Source organism: Puma concolor, chromosome D1 (assembly GCF_028749965.1).
Source record: "Puma concolor isolate L17-30 chromosome D1, mPumCon1.1.hap2, whole genome shotgun sequence".
Lineage (NCBI taxonomy): Eukaryota > Metazoa > Chordata > Mammalia > Carnivora > Felidae > Puma > Puma concolor.
Genome location: NC_141676.1, coordinates 107857217 through 107876263, shown reverse-complemented (window position 1 = coordinate 107876263; position 19047 = coordinate 107857217). Strand labels below are relative to the sequence as shown.

Below are 19047 nucleotides of genomic sequence, written 5' to 3'. Positions count from 1 at the left end.
CATGCCTGTTACTATTTAAAATATGCAGAGACGCACTTTTCTGGAAAAAAAAATTAAATGCAAAATAAAACAGTTCTTCAACCTCATTTCTGCCCCAAAGGGAGTAAAAAGCTGTTGAATGACCAGGTTAGCAAAATCTATTTCCTTTAAGTTAATAAAGAAAAAGAAAAGAAAAAAAAAACTGCTGGTAATGTGACAACCCATTATGATGTATAAGGAAGGACAGCATCTTAAGGACAATGGCTTAAGACTGGAGGCAACCTTTCATTTCTTCAACAAGTACTACTTGATAAATGATCAAGCTACTCCAAAGCCCTTTGCCAGTATGCTTAATTTCCCTTAGTAAAAAAAGGAAGACAACTGTCCAGGAATATAAATCTTCGAATTTTCCCAATTCCTTAAGTTTGCAAGAATAAAAAAAAAAAATGCTTTAAAATCTGTGTCAATTACTTTGAACATTCATTTACCTTCCTGAATGTGGCGCTAGCCTGGTAAATTCCCTCTCTCTCTCTCTCTCTCTCTCTCTCTCTCTCTCTCTCACACACACACACACACACACACACACACACACACACACACACACGCTATCCCTGTGTCTCACCTCGCAAGGGGAAGAGCGACAAGGACAAACCATAGCCTCAATACATCAAAGGCTGGCCAGCCCTACAGCCCATACATAAATCACCAAGTTCATGGGCACTCCTAGGTGGCTCCGCGACACGGTCAACGTCCTTGGCAGCTCCCATTCCCTTCGATACTCCGGAGAACCACCTCAGCTCTCCTCAACTGACCTTCAGCCAACCCAGGACCCTGCTGGGCAGACTCAGGAAAGGCTGTGAGATCCGCACCAAAGGAAGGCCTGAGCAGCCCCTCCAGGCTCTAATATAAATGCAGTGCCTCCAGGCATTTCTCTGGGAAGAGTTCGGCGATCTCCTCTAATCCCCATGTGTTTCCACAGAAGCTGGGAGGGCACTACCGGCACACAGGGCAATAAAAGGCCAAATACCAGAAGGTCCTGGGAGGGCGGAGGAGAGGAGGGCGAGGGCTGCTGCCAGACACCCCCAAATCCAGTCCCCAGAGAGCCTTGCAGCAGAGGCCGGGGGCTCGAGGCCACGAGCACTTGCTCCGGGGACCTTTCCAAGACGCCCGGCCGGGTCGGTACCGGCACGCAGCATAGCGGCAGGGTGCACGGGAGCGGAACGCTACAAGTTGTCGCCCGCGTCCCCTCCCGGCTCTGGCGGGGCACCCCCGCGCCGCTCCACGCCCACGCCCGGGCCCCACTCCGGCCCCGCCGCGGCCCGGGGAACCCGCAGGACGAAGGCCCCTGTGCCCGGCCCCCGCGACCCTCCCCGCAGCCCTCCGGCCCCACCCAGTCCGGTTCCAGGCCGACCCAAACCACCGTGTCCCCGCTTTGCAGACCGTTAGCATCCCAACCATACCTGCGGGTCTGACCACCAACCACTCCACGGACCCGGAGTCGTGGCGGAAGCTCCGCGCGGGCGCAGGAACCGACCCCCCCCTCCAAAAACACCCACAAAAACCCGCGCAGCGGCCGCGCCTCAGCGTCCAGGTGAGGGGCTGAGCGCCGCAGCCCGCCCTCCTACCTTCCTCAGCGCGGGCCCTGACGACTCGAAGCTGACCCGTCTGCTGGCGGTGAGCGGCCGGGGGGTTTCGGGGGGGGGGGGCGGTGGACGGGGGACAGGCGGTGCCCCAAAGCCGGCCCGCGCGCCCGGCTGAAAGAGCAGCCGGGCCGCCAACCCCGCGGCGGACGGACGCGGGGAGGGAGGCTGCGGGGCCGCTCCGGGAGCGATTACGACTCTAGACGCTGAGGGCCCGGGGGTCTCGGGGTGACTTGGGAGACGGCGGCGCCGTGAGGGCGGGGAAGGCGGGAACGTCCCGGGACACACGCAGCGGGCCGCGAGCCTCGAGCGTTAAATCCCCGAGGCGGTCGGCTCGCGCGCGGCGGTGGCGGCGCGGAGGGCGCGCGCGGGGAGTGGGGCGGCGGCGGCGGGCGGGGGGCGCCGCTCAGCGTCCTCACCTTCTTGGTGCCGGGGCCTCCTGCGATCCGAGACACTCCTGTCAGAGAAGAGGAGCGCCCCGGCTGCCCCCCTAGAGTCTCCTGCTGGGGGGACATCGCTTCCATGAAGAAGACTTCCCCGCAGAGCCCAGCCCAGGAGGAGGCTACGCGGTCATGTCCTCGGGACGGCGGCCAGAGCGAGGACGCGCGGGCCCGAGGCGGCTGCGGCGCTCAGGCTGGGAGCCGGGCTCCGGGTGCGGGCGGCGCGCCTCCCGTCGGGGCCATGCACCGCCGCTGCGCTCACCACCGCGGGCTGCAGGCGATTGCGGCGGCGACCGCCAGTCCGCGCCGCGGCCCGCCCCGCCTCGGGCCCGCCCCCTCCGCGCCGGGCGCCCCGCGCGGGGACCCGCCCCCGGCCGCCGTCCCCGGGCCGCGGCGCTCCCAGCGGCTGCCTCGGGCTGCGGCGCGCGGGGCCGGACGTCTTTCTCTGCAGACACGGCTCTGCAAGGGGGTACAGGCGACCGACTGACCTTGCCAGCCCGCAGGAGCTCACCGGCCCGTGTCACGAACGGGGACCTCTAGGGCACGGACACGCGCCTCTCCCGCCGCCCGGCCCACGCGCACCCGACCCCCATTCCTGTCAGCGCTGCGCCCGCGGGGGACCGCGACGCGGCGGCGCGTGCGGCGGCGCAGTCGCGGCGACCTCAGCCCGAACGGAGGAGTTGCGGTGACTCCCGCCTCGCTTTCGGCGGACTGCAGAGGGGTCGCCCGCACCCCACCCCCACCCCTACTCCACCCGCAAAGCCTCGGGATGGAGCTGCGCGTCGCAGGGTGCAGCGTTCGCGCACACTGAGCAGCCCCCAGTGTCGCTTAACCTCTGGAGCAATCCCGAACGTTAGCCTTTTCGGGTAGCCCTCGTTGGCTTCTGCAGCCGCAGGTCAGCGGACCCTGCACAATTTGCACCAGCGGTTTCCGCTGTCTGCGGCTGCAGAGACACTGGCATTCCGAACGTGAAAGCGCAGTTAAGGAACATGCAGGCGAGAGAGAGCACTCTGAAATTTGGCTTAGCCATTGAGAAGGCTACAATATGTGGAAGTGTTTATCAGATATCTGCGCCGAGAGCATAACTTCCTGACAGCCCAAATAGTGGCAAATTTTTTTAAGGCCAAAGAATAATCAGAGGGAGGGGATTTGGAGCCGACCCGGGTCGAGTTGAGTGTTGCTGCACTTTGCAGGACCAACTGACTGGTGCGGATGATTCGGTAGGTGGCATTCTTCCCTTGGAGTCAGGACTACAGAAAGGGCGGATTAGTAATGAAGGACACCACTGCATGATACTATGTGGTTGAAGGGGGTTTATTTGTTTTTGTGGTTAAAAAAAAAAAAAAAAGATCGAGGTTCCTGTGGGGTTGGGCTGTTATCAGGACAGGTTGTAGAAGAATGGGGCTCTGGCCGGCTCTGTTCCAAGCAGGAGATGCTATCCAAAACACACACACAGACATACACACACACACACAACCCCAAACTCCGGAATTGTTTATTATGGAAGTAACAGGGAGAAAATGTTCCAGCCCATTTTAAGCCTTGTCCACATCACATTGTTCAAAGCAGACTTATACAGGCTTTATAAGTCTTGATTTATATAATACATAAGTACATAAATCATTCTAATATATATATGGATATATGTGTGCACAGACACAGTTTTTCAGGGGTGGCTCCCTGCTTAGACCCATGTGTAGTGCCGACTTCACCCACCATAGAGTTTGTCATGAATTTTATATCACAGAGGGCTTTGCAGTCCTTTCATTCCTTGTTGAAATCATGCTGTTGTGTTTCCTATCATGAATGGACAATCCCAATTTTCCTTACTCTGCTTCATTTTTTAAATTTCAATAATACTTATCCCCTTCTAATATTTCCTTAAATAGGAAATAGTTATATTTATGAAAATAAAATATTTACAAAATATGCATTTCATTTAATATTTCATTTATTATGTTTAATGTGATTTATGTTTGTCTTCCATGGGTCAGAAATCTTGTTGTTTGTTGTTGTATCTCAAGAGCCTAGAGCCCTGTCCAGCACAACAAATGTTTGTTAGTTGAATGAATGAGTGAGACACAGAAAGGATATGAGATAGATCCAGAAGGGCCAGGCCTGAGTTGGTTATTTTATGCAGAGATAATATCTCATGCTCCAATCAAAGTATTATTTATACTGCACATGTGGAAAACTCACTTTCAGTTCCAAATTTGTAAGTGCTTTTATTTCAAATTCCATGAATTTTGATTTGCATAAAAAAACCATTCCACTCAGGAGTTTTGAGGGAGGTCTCGCTTTGTAAAGAAAATTGTGTTTGCTCAGATTAATATCACCAGAATAATGTTGTGAGAACACAAATCTGATCACAGTCACTCCCCAGCTTAAAACCTTCCTTGGCTCCTAAGTCTATGTAATAAATTTCAAATGCCAGAGTGTGATATACAAAGCTGCCTACAATCTGAGGCCTCACTCCCACTTCTTTGTCTTCTCTCCTGCCCTACTTCAACCCTCACTCACCCTGTTCTCCCTCACACTGAACTATTTGCACTTCCAGGAGCGCCTGGACCTCTCACATCTTCATGCCTTTGAACCTGCTGTTCCCATTGTCTAGGAAGTTTTCCATCTATATGTTCCAACCTCTGTTGTTTTACATGTATTCCTCTAGTTCCTGGTGTATAGTAAATAACTGATGAGAATTTGTTGAGGAAAGAAATCTTTATGTCAATAATTACCTCCGGAAAATCTTTCTGAATTTACTTCTCTTTACCTAGCTAATTTTTAAAAATATCTATTTAATTATTTGAGGGGGGGGGAGGGGCAGAGAGAGGGAGACAGAGAATCCCAACCAGGCTCTGCAATGTCAGTGTGGAGCTGGATACCAGGCTCGATCTCACAAACCAAACTGTGAAGTCATGACCTGAGTTGAAACCAAGAGTCGCACGCTCAACTGACTAAGCCACCAGCGCCCCTACCTAGCTACTTCTACACAGCAACCACACACACAGGGTTAAGTGTACCTTCTGTGGTAGTAGCATGACATTTATTGAGTGCTTACTTTATACCAGATACTAATCTAAACATTTTACACCTACTAATTCACTTAAATCTTAATAGTAATCCTACAAGGTAGATTCCCTTACACCCCATTTTACAGTTGGGAAAACCAAGCCACAAAGATGTTAAATAACTTGTTCAAACAGATGGTAAGTAGTGAGACCAAACTTGGAAACTGGGAGCTGTGTTCCAGAACCAGTTCTCTGTCTCTCTTTTTTTTTTTTTTTTTTAAATTACAGTTTATTTTTAATTTATTTTGAGAGAGAGAGAGCGCACAGGGGTGGGGAGAGGGACAGAGAGAGAGACCCCAAGCAGGCTCTGCACCATCAGTTAAGAGCCTGTCATGGGGCTCTATCTCATGACTGTGAGATCATGACCTGATTCGAAATCAAGAGTCAGATGTTCAACTGACTGAGCCACCAAGCGCTCCCAGAACAAGTGCTCTTAACCCCTTACTTATACTGCCTTTCCCGTGTGGCTCCTTCTCTTCATAGCACACATTACACTACACTATTATCATGCTTATGCTTCTTGGAATTAAAGGTTGTGCTTTGTCTTTTCTTCTTTGTGCCAAGCAGAGTTACACTCTTAATGATTTTTTTTCAACAACTTTGCTTTGAATGAATGAGTGAAGTAGTAAAAACAACCATTTTCATTAAGCTATACAGTTTAAGGAAGATGCTCTGATGGGGGAGAAATAACCGTGGACTAGTCCTATATCATTCCTTAGACGGTGAAAGAATTTTGCCTGCACTGGGAATGTTATGTTGCAGAAAAGGATGATGCCAGAAAATAAAAGTGATGACAAGGCATTTTAAGGAGTGTGTTGACCATGTCTGACACAAGCAGGATGCATCCAGAATATTTTGAAACAAACTGTAAAGCAAAGTACTAAGAATAGCAAAGTGAAGCAGCTGGGAAACACCAATAGCAGACCTTTAACAGGAACTAGTCTAAGAATGAAACCAAAATGTTTAGCCAACCATTAGAATGAGTAACAGTGAATAAATTTAACTATGAAAGGGGATGTCTGTGCAACTCCTTCATCAAATGTATATTTATTGTGTGCCTGCTATGTGCCAGACACTGTGCCATGCGCTTGGAATATAGTCAAGTTGAGTCCTCAAGTGTGATCCTCGTAAGCCCCAAGATGCACACAAGAATCATGGGCAGTGCTATCTGAATTTTCTAGAGCAAAGGTTGCAAGCCGAGGGGCCACAGAGTGAATTCAGGTGTGTTTTTCAACATATAAACCTTTCATTTTTTTTTTCAAATTTGTTGCCAACCTTAAAAATCAAGATATTTCACATAGAAATCTGGGTGAAATTTCTCCAAGCAACAGTCAGCTAAAACTGAGTTGCAGCTGCGTTATTACATTTAATGCTCATGACAACTCTATGGTTGTCATAGTCACCACTGTCTCTAGTGCTGGGTAACTACTAACAGTAAGGTAGTGGAAGATGAAAAACTGGCAAGAGAGGTAAAGACACCAGAGAAGAATGAGAAACATCAAGTGAGTGTGTATGTGTGTGTGTTTTAAAGTGATACAATTTTTCAGGAAGAGAAAAAGTTGACAGTGTCTTATTGTTGCAAGAGATCAAGCTGTCCCCAAGGTGACTATGAGCCTTGATATAAGAGAGGTTTTGGCTTAGTTAATTATCGGGGTCAGATACAGGGGCTTCCTTTCTCATCCCTTGCCTGGAATCTCAAAGGGGGTTATTTCCTTAAAGAACAGAATCCTGGATTTAAGAGTAGAAGTTTTATGAAGTGGGAGAAGTTAGGGAAAGCAGAGAAGGAAGAAAAGAGGAAGGGGAGTATAGAAGGAGGATGTTAAGAGCTGAGGCTGGCAAAAGAGCTTGGCCAGACTACGAAGGACCTTGGATTCTGTGGTAAAATTTGGACACTGTTCTCTGAGGAAAGTGGTAAAAATGACTGGCATTTGTTGAATGCCTGCCATGTGTTAGATGTACATTACATGCGTTATCTCATTTAACCTCTACTGTCACCAAAGACGTTGGTGTTCTTATACTCATTTTAAATATGAAAATCAGGCTCAAGAAACTAGCAACTTTCTGAGGTGACACAGCCAAAAAGTGATGGAGCCAGGAATTGAACCCAGATCTGACTGAGTTTAAAGGCTCTATGGTTATGATGTCGCCATATTATAATAATAATAGCTATCATTCATTGGGAGTTAACTTTGAAGGATACGGAGATATGTATTTGGTCATCAAACACTAAGCTAAACACTTTACACACTGTCATAATCTTTGAGACAAGCCTAATGTTTTGTATTTTTATGCCTACTATACAAATGAAGAGCTCAGAGAGATTAAGCTACTTATCAAAGATCATATGGCTACTGAGTCCAAGAGCCAGAATTAACTCTTAACTCCTGCACTTGATGGTCTTATTTTTGTTCCTTGTGACTGAGGAGTATCATATATTGTGTTCCATTCATTTCATGGGAGATAAAACCAGATATGACTCTAAACCCTTCCACTCAGTTCATGGTAAGCTTGCTTGCTGGTCAGAGGCTTAGCTTAATTATTTTTAAAGTGTATGTTATATTACAAAACAACTTGATATTTTAATAAGAAACAGCAAAAAGGAGAAATGTCTGTTTTCCATCAGAGTTTTAGGTTGCTCTGTGAGTCAGATCACGTTAATTAACTGATTATCATTTATTTTCTACCACATGCCTTATGCTCTTGCCCATTCTTCAAGGGTAAGCACAATCTGTGCTATCTCTCCCCCCACAAAGCCCTTTAGGTTTCTTTTCCTTTTTTTCTTTGTTTTTCCTAGGCATTTCAATTGACATGTTTTTAGCTCTGTCTACATGTTTATGTTATAATCTTCCCTGGACATTTGTGGAAACTAGCTCTCCTAACTATGCTCCTGTTTCACGGCTGTATCTGCTGCGAGGTGATTATTGTCTGTGCTGATACAGTACACGAGTAGGTTCAGTAAGTTGTGCAAGATTACTCAGCTAATAAACGGTGCAACAGTGTTCCAGTCCAGTTCTAACTCTCAGAAGTATGAAACTTAAATCCTTCCCCTTAAATCTTATTTAAATTACATATGAAAATCAATTATTGCATACTTGCCATAGGAAATAACAGAAGATGATATGGTAATAAAACAAAAATATGTTGATTGCAGCATTATTTATAGTAGCCAAATTATGGAAGCAACCCAAGTGTCCATTGATAGATGAATGGATAAAGAAGATGTAGTGTCTATACAGCGTGGAATACTACTCAGCCACAAAAAGAATGATATCTTGCCATTTGCAGCAACATGGATGGACCTAGAGGGTATTACACTAAGCAAAGTAAGCCAGTCAGAGAAAAACAAATACCATATGATTTCACTCATACATGGAATGTAAGAAACAGAACAAATGAACATAGTAATAAAGAGAATCTCCCAGACTCTCAAATATAGAAAACAAACTGGCGGTTGCCAGAGGGGAGGTGGATGAAATAGGTGGTAGAGATTAAGAGCATACTTACCATAATGAGCACTGAGTAATATAGAGAATTATTGAGTCATTATATTGTACACCTGAAGCTACTATATAACACTCTGGTAATTCTACTTGAATTAAAAAATAAAACAACAAAACCAAAAAAAGGTTTATTTTTTAATAGCGTTTATGTCAACTAAAAAGAAGTTAGATATAGAAATTCTAAAAAATTTTTACTTTAAAGCATATTTTCCAAAGCATGTAGTATGCAACACTAGTCCCTTAGGATTAAAAGGAGGGGTTCTATAGTCAAGGGTTCTATGGGAAATACCACTAATGTGATAATGTACGTATAAAAGGTGGTATAGTAAATCTTTGATGAATTCTGTAGTTAAGAAAAAAAAACGTGCTTAATCTTTTTCTGCCTCTCTGTGCTAAACATGTTAATACAGCCCTGTAAGAACATTGCTGGGTGTGCAATGAATTGTAATGCAGTGTAGATGGGAGAATGGGGCCTGTTACCCTTTAGTCACGTGCTCTCCATGGTTTCTTTCTCTAGATGTACAGTGCACTCACACCCTTACAATTTTAAAATAAAACTTTCTTCTATCATGCTTTCTTCTTGAAGTATCACTTACTACCCTCCCCTCGCCTTTCTTTTTTTCCTCATTACCAGATTTTGGAGAAAGGAATCCATATAAACTACCTCTGCTTTTTCATTGCCTTCCCTTCTTGCATCTATGAGATCCCTTTCATCATTTCCCAGTGAACAAACACAATAGCTTCTATTATCAGTTCCAAGATGACACTTTGTAACATATGTCCTGCCACTCTTCTCTTGGCAGCCATGACACTACTCTTGCATTCATTCATTCATTCATTCATTCATTCATTTTACCAATATATATCAACTACCTAGTTATGGTGGGCACTGAAGACACAAAATGAACAATTTAGACATGCTTTCTACTCTTCTAAAGCTTATTTTCCGGTTGCTCTATTTTTCTGAATTCTCAAAGTCACCTTCACTGGATCCTCTTTTCCTACTCACATGTTTAATGTATGCATCTCTCAAGGCCCTGTCACTTCTCCTTTCCCAGCACACACTTGTGTGGGCAGACACACACACACACTTAAGGTGTTGAAGAGAAGAGTCATGACTTTTGATCCCACAAATTTTGAATAAGTGACTTTATGATTTTCCAAATACTAGGTATAACTGTAACACTTATACTATTATTTTTATTCAAAATAAGGATTGTTCTATCACACATGAATGAAATGGGAAGTTGATGTTTTTCCTCTGATAAATAGGTGTGTGTTGAATGAGGAAAGAAGAAGTGGATTTCAGAGGACTGCATCATACATATGAAAAAGACACATAAGCAATTAGCAAACGGTTACTGAGAACTTCTCAATTTTCTGTTAAGCAGTGACTAGGAAGATGGCAGGTTAAAATTTTACCATACCATAAAATCTTACCATCAAATTTCTCCTGAAATGCATATCCACAAAACGAACAAAAAGAGTTTTTAAAAGTCACCTACTGCCACCAGAGAAGGAAAGGAACAGAACCTAAGCCTGCAGTTCTGAAGCTTAGTCGCAAGCATTGAAAAAAAACGTTTCACCTTGGGAACCTTTCAACATAATATTGGGGCATCTTCTACAGAAATTCTAATTTAGTTGGTCTGGGGTGCATCCTAAATGTAGAATTTTTTTAAAGCTCCCTACCTGCATTAAACAATACTGCATTAGGTTAAACAATACTGACCTAAGTAAAACATTCCAAAACATGTTGTTGGAAGATGGGGAGTGGGGAGTGTGAAAAGTTTCCAGAAAGTAGTAAAGAAGAGTAGCGATGGTTTATGTTCCTTATGTCACTCAAATCCTGGAGGGCAAACTTTTCTCCTTTTCTCCTGATCAGTGATTAGCAGAACTGCTGCTAAAAAGAAAATGGTGATAATAAAAGGAACAATGAAGCTGCCTCTTTCTTATGGAAAGGGGGACTTTGGAGCTACAAGTCAAGAAATGATCTAAAGCTTGAAGGTCTTCCTTTATTGAATGGTGTACCACCCTCCACCCCAGCTACAAGCAAGCAGAGAGAAGCAGAGAGTCTTAGTATAGAATATATAATAAAATCTCAGAAGAGATAACGGAATGAGCAAGATGAAACATAAACATGTCATAAAATGACATGGCAGTGATGGAAAAATACTATAGCACAGCATGGAAGCCATGCATTGCATGCAAAAGATAGAGTCTAACCTAAATGAAATATGAACTAAAGGAATAGAAAACAATTTATAAATGCTGCATTCTGTAGAACATAATGAGGACCAGTATTGAATGAATAGGAACTCAAAGCTGAAATGACAGATGAAGAGAGGTTGTAAGCTTAAAACGAGAATCAAATCAAAGTCATTACAGAACAAATAAGCAAACTAGATGCAAAAACTTAATTTTAAGATCAAAAGAACATCCTATGTTCTTGGTAAATTAAAAACAGAATAATTAGCACAAGGATACACCCTTAGTAAACTATTAAACTTCAAGGTTCTGCCAAAATGTAAGTTCTGTGAAGCCATGAGTTTGTTTTGTTCACAGCTATATTGTTAGTGCCTAGAAAACGTTGGGCAAGTTACAGGTGTCCAGAAAATATATGTTGAATGAATGAAAGTGTAAAGGAAGATTACTTCACTTATTCAGGCATGAAAACCAAGTTATCTAATTTCTAATTCCACTTATAAGGAGGTTGGAAGTCGCCAACAGAACTTAAAAAGTAAAAAGCTGAACAGACTGAAAAATTAACCACTCTTCTTGGATCCATAGGACGGGAAGACACAGGACAAAGTGCTGCCCCTAAGGTCAGAGAGACAAGCAGATACAGGGAACCTGGGCTTACTGACGTGGAGACTCAGAAACAGAAGCTGTTGCAGCCCCAGCATGGGAGAACCTGAACTGTAACTGAGGAGTTGCTGGAGGCTCAGTGTGGACAACCTGAAAGTTGTCCAGGGGGACCCAGACATGGTGTAGGGGGTGTACCCCAACATTGTAAGATTTCTAAGGTACTAAGTAGTGGAGGAAAATCCCTAGGTCTTCCAACTGAGACAGGGGGAGAAGAACCATTTTGAAATACACCAGAGCATTCTGTTTTTCTAATTAAGGCCTGCTTTTCAGGGAAAACTAGTTCACCAGAGTTTAACCTGGGGTATTATCAGAGCTTAAGTGACCTGGAGAAAGGAAATATCCAATCCCGGCCCTCATTAGCCATCCTGTCCCACCCAACAGGGGAGAAAAAAAGCTGAGAAATCCTTGTAAAGTTCACAATCCAGGAGCATAGGTTCATGAAAACACAGACCTAATCATAGAACTATCAACCCCTGTCCCTTCTCCCACACCTCACCAGCACATTATTAAAGGCCTATTTATAGAAGTTCCTTTAACCTAGTGTCTCATGTCTAGCTATCAAGATAAAGTTATAAAGCATAACAAAAGGCAAAAAAAAAAAAAACCCACCACAATTTGAAGAAACAGGGTAAGCATCAGATAACAGCCATTAGATTTATCAGACTGGGAATTTAGAACAACTATGATTAATATAATAAGGGATATACTGGATGAAGTGGACAGCATGCAAGAACAGGTGGACAGTGTAAGCAGAAAGATGGAAATTGTAATGAAAAAAAAAAATGCTAGAGATTAAAAAAAACAGTAACAGAAATGAAGAATGTCTTTGATGGGCTCATTGGTGGATTGGACATGGCTGAGGAATGACTCTGAGCTAGAGGATATATCAACAGAATACCTGAAAAGACCAAAAAGCAAAGAGAACAAAGGCTTACACATAATGACAATACTCATGAGAATACCCAGTGATAAGGAGAAGAAAGAGAAAAAGGGACAGAATAAATGGTTTGAAACAATAATGATGGAAAGTTTCTCCAAATTAATGTCAGACATGAGACCACAGATCCAGGAAGTCCAGAACACTACATAGGATAAATAACAAACAAACTACACCTAAGTGTATAATTTTCACATAACAGAAAATCAAAGATGAAATAAAAAATAGTGAAAAAATCTACAGGTAAAAAAAACCTTACCTAAAGAGGAGCAAAGGTAATTACATGTGACTTCTCAGAAACCATGCTAACAAGAAGACAATGGAGTGAAATATTTAAAGTGTTGAGAGAAGGGCACCTGGGTGGCTCAGTTGGTTGAGCACCTGACTCTTGATTTCAGCTCAGGTCATTATCTCATCATGGTCGTGGGATTGAGCCCCATGTTAGGCTCTGCACTGGACACAAAGCCTGCTTAAATTTCTCTCCCTCTCCCCTGCTTGCACACTTGCTTGCTCTCTCTCTCAAAATAGAATAGAAATAGAATAGAATAGAATAGAATAGAATAACATAAAACAAAATAAAATAAAGTGTTGAGAGTAATAAAAACATCAACCTAGAATTCTGCACCCTGAAAAATTATTATTAAAAAGTGAAGGAGAAATAAAAATGTAGATAAAAATTGACAGAATTGCTTGCTAATAGACCTGCCTTGCAAGAAACATTAAAAGAAATTCCTTAGAAGGAATATAATATACATTAGCAACTCAGATCTACATAAAAAAAAGGAAAAGCATCAAAACGAACAAGTGAAGATAAAATTTTTTTTCTTATTCTTAACTGCTCTAACAGATAACAGTTTGTTAAAAACAATAATAGTGGCCAGTATATTTAGTTATGTATACATATGTATATGTATATGTGTACACACATATGCAACTAATATAATACTTAATGGTGAGAAACTCAAAGCTTTCCCACTAAGATCAGGTAAAAGACAAGGATGTTCCTTTGCATCACTTCTTTTCAACATCATACTGGAAGTCTTTGCTAATGCAATAAGGCAAGAAAAGAAAATAAAAGGTAGGTGCACATGGGTGGCTCAGGTTGTTAAGCATCCAACTCTTGATCTTAGTGCCAGTTTTGATCTCAGGATTGTGAGTTCAAGTCCCACGTTGGGGGTGAAGCCTACTTAAAAAAAAGAAAGAAGAAAAGAAAAGGTATACAAATTAGAAGGAAAACATAAAAGTCTTTTTCTTTTTTTTTCTTTTTCATTTTTTCCTTTTCCTCATTTTTTTTTCTCCTAAATGGCACAGTCATCTATGTAGAACATTGAAAAAAATCAAATAACTCCTGGACCCAATAAGTGATTATAGCAAGGATGCAGTATACAAAGTTAGTATACAAAAGTCAATTGCTTTCCTATGTGCCAACAATGAAGAAGTGGAATTTGAAACTAAAAACACAATAACATTTCCATTACCATCCAAAAAAATAAAATACTTAGATATATCAAAATGTACAAAAGATCCATACGATGAAAACTATATAATTTTGACAAATGATATTAAAGAGGAACTAAATAAATGAAAAGATATTCTATGTTAATTGATAGGAAGACTTAATGTTGACATGGTATCTATTATCCCCTAGTTGACCTATGGATTCAATGCAATCCCAATCAAATCCTAATAAATTATTTTATGAATATTGATAAACCGATTCTAAAATTTATATGGAGAGGCAAAAGACCCAAAATACCCAACACAATATCAAAAGTGAAGAATAAATTTGGAGGACTGATGCTACCTGATTTCAAGACTTACTGTAAAGATACAGTAATCAAGAGTGTGATAGTGGTGAAAAGCAGTCATATAGATTAATATAACAGAATACAGAGCCCAGAAATAGACCCTCAATAAATGCAGTCAGCTGATCTTTGATCAAAGTGCAAAGGCAATAGAATGGAGTAAAGATAATTTCTTCAACAAATGGTGCTGGAACAACTGGACATCTGTATGCCCTCTCCCCTCCTTCTACCAAAAAAATGAATCTAGACACAGACCTTAAACCCATCACAAAAATTAACTCAAGATGGATTATAGACCTAAATGTGGAATGCAAAACTATGAAACTCCTAGAACATTGACATAGGAGAAAACCTGGGTGACTTTGGTTATGGTGATGCATTTTTAGATGCAACACTAAAGAAATTACCCATAAAATAAAAAATTAATAAATTTAAAACTTTTGCTCTGCAAAAAACATTATCAAGAGAATTAGAAGAGAATACACAGATTGGAGAAAATATTTGCAAAAGACACATCTGATAAAAGATAGTTATCCAGGGGCGCCTGGGTGGCGCAGTCGGTTAGGCGTCCGACTTCAGCCAGGTCACGATCTCGCGGTCCGTGAGTTCGAGCCCCGCGTCAGGCTCTGGGCTGATGGCTCGGAGCCTGGAGCCTGTTTCCGATTCTGTGTCTCCCTCTCTCTCTGCCCCTCCCCCGTTCATGCTCTGTCTCTCTCTGTCCCAAAAATAAATAAAAAACGTTGAAAAAAAAAATTAAAAAAAAAAAAAAAAAAAAAAAGATAGTTATCCAAAATGTACAAAGAACTCTTAAAACTCAACAATAAGAAAACAAACACACTGGTTAAAATATGGGCCAACAACCTTAAAGACCCCTCACCAAAGAAGATATACAGATGGAAAATAAGCATAAGAAAAGATGCTTCGCACCATATGTCATCAGGAAAATGCAAATGAAAACAATGAGATGCCACCACATACCTATTAGAATGGTCAAAATTCAAATCAGTGACAAAACCAAATGCTGATGAGGATGTAGAACAACAAGAACTCTCAAGCATTGCCGAATGGGAATGCAAAATGGTACAGCCATTTTGGAAGACAGTTTGGTGTTTTCTTACAAAATTACATATATTTACCATAGGATCCAGTAATTGTGCTCCTTAATATTTACTTAAAGGAGCTGATACCATATGTCCACATAGAAACATGCGTGCTGACATTTACAGCAACTTTATTCATTAATTGCCAAACCTTGAAAGCAACGAAGATGCCCTGCATCTTGACTGGACAAATAAACTATGATACATGGAGGACCAAGACATGGAAGAACTTAAGTGCAGAGTACTAAGTGGAAGGAGCCAGTCTGAGAAGGCTGCATACTGTATGATCCAACTCTATGACACTCTGAAAAATACAAAACTACAGAAACAATAAAAACATCCGTGATTGGCAGAGGGGTTGGGGGAGGGAAGATGACTAGACAGAGCAAAGAGGATTTTTAGGGCAGTGAAAACACCCTGCCTGATATTATAAAGATGGGTATATGTCATTATTCATTTGTCCAAACCCACTGAATGTACAACATCAAGAGTGAACCCTTAAGTAAACTTTGGACTTTGTGTGATTATAACATGTCAATATGGGTTCATCTTTAGTAAAAATGTATTATTCTAGTGAATGACATTGATCATGGGGAAGGCTATATATATGGGGGGCGGAGAGTATGTGGAAAATCTCTGTACCTTCCTCGCAATTTTACTGTAAACTTAAAATTGCTCTAAAAAAAAATAAAACCTTAAAAGAAACAAAAACAAATTACCTACAAGGGAAAAGAGTTGAGACTGGCTTTAGGCTTCTCCATAGCTAGAAGAAAACACACTAATAACTGCAAAGTTGTAAGAGGAAAAGTGACTCAAGAGTTTTACCCAGCCAAAATGGCACTGGACCAAGTCCTTTGCACATTATCTCATTTAGTCTTTTTTATTTAAAAAAAATTTTTTTAACGTTTATTCATTTTTGAGAGACAGAGACGGAGCATGAGCAGAGGAGGAGCAGAGAGAGAGGGAGACACAGAATCGGAAGCAGGCTCCGGGCTCTAAGCTGTCAGCACAGAGCCCGACAGGGGGCTCAGATTCACAAACCACGAGATCATGACCTGAGCTGTAGTCAGACGCTTAACCCACTGAGCCACTCAGGCATCCCTATCTCATTTAGTCTTAACAATGAACCTATGACAGAAGTACTATAATTATTCCTGTTTTTAAAAATGAGGAGTCTGAAGTTCTGCGACATAAAATCACTTGCCACGATTCTGTGAGCCCAGAATCCAGGCATTCTGACTTCATATGCCTTTATAGTAATTCTCTCATTTAATTCTCATCATAATTCTCTGGATGATCTCCCCCCCTGCTCAGATTAAAAACAAAACAAGACAAAACTTAAGTATTAAAAGGTGAAATAATTTTCCCAAACACCTGATAGGGCTTCAATTCAGGCCTATATAATTCCACCAGTCATGGGCTTTCCAGTGTGCCAACCTTTAGAATTTTGTGTGTATGTTCATGTGTGTGTTTGTGTGTGGGCTTAATTATTAATTTCATCTGAGTCTACCCACTCCCATCTCCTCTTCACCTTTTCTTGGAAAACATGCTGTATAGAGAAGTCCTGATTCCTATGACTCACTTAACTCGATTTTATGATCTAGTAAACATGCCCTTGACGATTTTTAATTCAAGATCAGAACTGAACTTTGTGGCTACAGAGCTTATGTTCCAGATGTGCTTCAGAAGCCAAAGAAATTAGAGCAGGGCAGAGAGTGGTGAGATTCTCACAATATAACTAAATACTATTGTTCTACTGAATTCCTTCGCCTGGAAACAAAGTTTTCCTGAGGAAAACAAAACAAGTCTATAAGCTCTAGTTTCTCTGCCTGTTCAGATAGTTCCTTACTTGTCCTTTCTTTTCTTTGTTTTTTTTTTCTTCTTTTTTTTTTTCCTAAGGATATATATATATTGCTTTAGAATGAAAGTTCCCAGTTATGGAGTTACTGTGAGATGGTCACATGTGGAGATGTTTTACAATATGATTCTATGAAGCAATCGCCAAATACTGGTGTTCGTGAATTAGAAAACAGAAAACCTTCAAGGAGCAATTGCTTTGGCATGGGTTATGTGAAAAGAAGTATTTGATATGTGTGCAGAAGTATGTAACACTTCAGGGACGAGCAACTCAATTAATATAGGTTTTATTTTTGTGTAATAGACCACATTGTCAGTTAGTAATTTATGCCCTGATTTTATTCTACTGTGTTATGAACTCACATTCTGAGGTAGTAGGGTGTGGACAGAAGCTTCTATCATGCTTTGAACTGAGCTTTTAGTTTCTTGGAATGGGATGCCCTGTAAGAATCATGGAATCGTGGATGAAAAAAAATCCATAGATGCTCCTCTGAAAATTTACAAACACAAGACACCCTTTTAAAAAAGTTCTTCAAGCAAAATAGTACGTTTTAGATTATCAAGTAACAGATCCAAAATGTAGATAATCACAAACCACAAATGAGGCAAAAAGTAATTTATAATTAGTTTAAGAATGTGTTCACTGTGTTTGGTAATATTAGTAGGGGTCTTTTGTGTGTATGTTAACTGTACCATATTTAGGGTAATGTTACAATTGAACTAATTTCCTAGGATAGTAAATGTTGACTGGTTGATTCAGGGAGGCCACTGGTCTAGGATTATAGCTTTGCAAATGTATCTGTCTCTGGGTAAGGAACACTTAAATAGCACTTAATCCTGAATCTGTTCTCTTCGTTCCTTTTATGCCTAGGTTGGGTTAACAAATCATCTTATGGAATGGCTATTTGAAGGAATCTTTTATAGTGGATTATTTAAAGTATGAATCCTAAAAGCTGTTTTATTCCAAGAGAATCAAGAAGACCTGCAATATTTATCCAGGGAAGAGCAAGTAGCTGCTCCATAAAAATATTTTAATCTCCCAGGCATATTTACATTATCTTTTGTGCTCACTTTATGTTTCTGGCATTTTAAAAAAATGTTTACTTATTTTTTAAGAGAGAGAGAGAGAGCAAGTGGGGGAGGGACAGAGAGTGAAGGGGACAGAGGATCTGAAGCAGGCTCCAGGCTGTGTGCAGACAGCAGAGAACCCCACTCAGGGTTTGAACCCATGAACCACAAGATCATGACCTGAGCCGAAGTCGTATGCTCAACCCACTGAACCACCCAGGTGCTCCTCCTGGCACCTGGAACATTGTACATTTTCATGCACAATGTGAACATCCCATAACTCGACTACCTAGCATTGTATTTAAAGTGGAAACTAATTTATTCTTAAAAATAGAAAGTAAAGAAACATCTAAGATGGGTGAAGATGGCCAAAAAGTACAAATTTCCAGTTGTAAAATATTAAATCCTGGGGCCGTAATGCATGGTGATTACAGTTAATAATACTATAATGTATATTTGAAAGTTGCTAAGACTGTCATAGGTCCTGACAATGCTCATCACAAGAAAAAAATTATAATTGTGTGGTGATGGATATTAACTACACTTATTGTGGTGACCGTTTTGCAATACACACACATATAGAATCCTTAGGTTGTACACTTGACACTAATTTTATATGTCAATTATATGTCAATTAAAAAACCTTACCTAAATGTATGAATTTGCTTCTGGTACTTCCTTTAAGAACCATTAGCACAAAGTATGGAATTAAGCGGAGAAATTCCATCTGGAGCCAGGGATCTAAGTTTGTTTCCTGGCTCCACTTCCCAACTGTGTAAATATGAGCG

At 41.7% G+C, this 19047-nt stretch overlaps 2 protein-coding genes across 8 annotated transcripts in view; one reads left to right on the top strand and one right to left on the bottom strand.

Moving 5' to 3' along the window:
- Nucleotides 1-2667, bottom strand: part of ARHGAP20 (Rho GTPase activating protein 20) — a 128954-nt gene extending 126287 nt beyond the window's left edge. For 2 of the 5 annotated variants that reach the window (XM_086679162.1, XM_086679163.1), the window contains exon 1: nt 2039-2353. In XM_086679162.1, the coding sequence (XP_086535288.1) occupies nt 2039-2143 (105 nt within the window). In that variant the 5' untranslated portion in view covers nt 2144-2353. Of the gene's footprint in view, nt 1-1439; nt 1465-1604; nt 1983-2038; nt 2354-2547 lie in introns of those variants that run through there. The other 3 variants (XM_086679165.1, XM_086679164.1, XM_086679166.1) reach the window with 3 other exon arrangements.
- The window catches only part of POU2AF2 (POU class 2 homeobox associating factor 2), a 494391-nt gene continuing 475932 nt past the window's right edge, over nt 589-19047 (top strand). For all 3 annotated transcript variants that reach the window (XM_086679169.1, XM_086679170.1, XM_086679168.1), the window contains exon 1: nt 589-1653. The gene's annotated coding sequence lies outside the window, so the exon portion shown is untranslated. The remainder of the gene's footprint in view (nt 1654-19047) is intronic.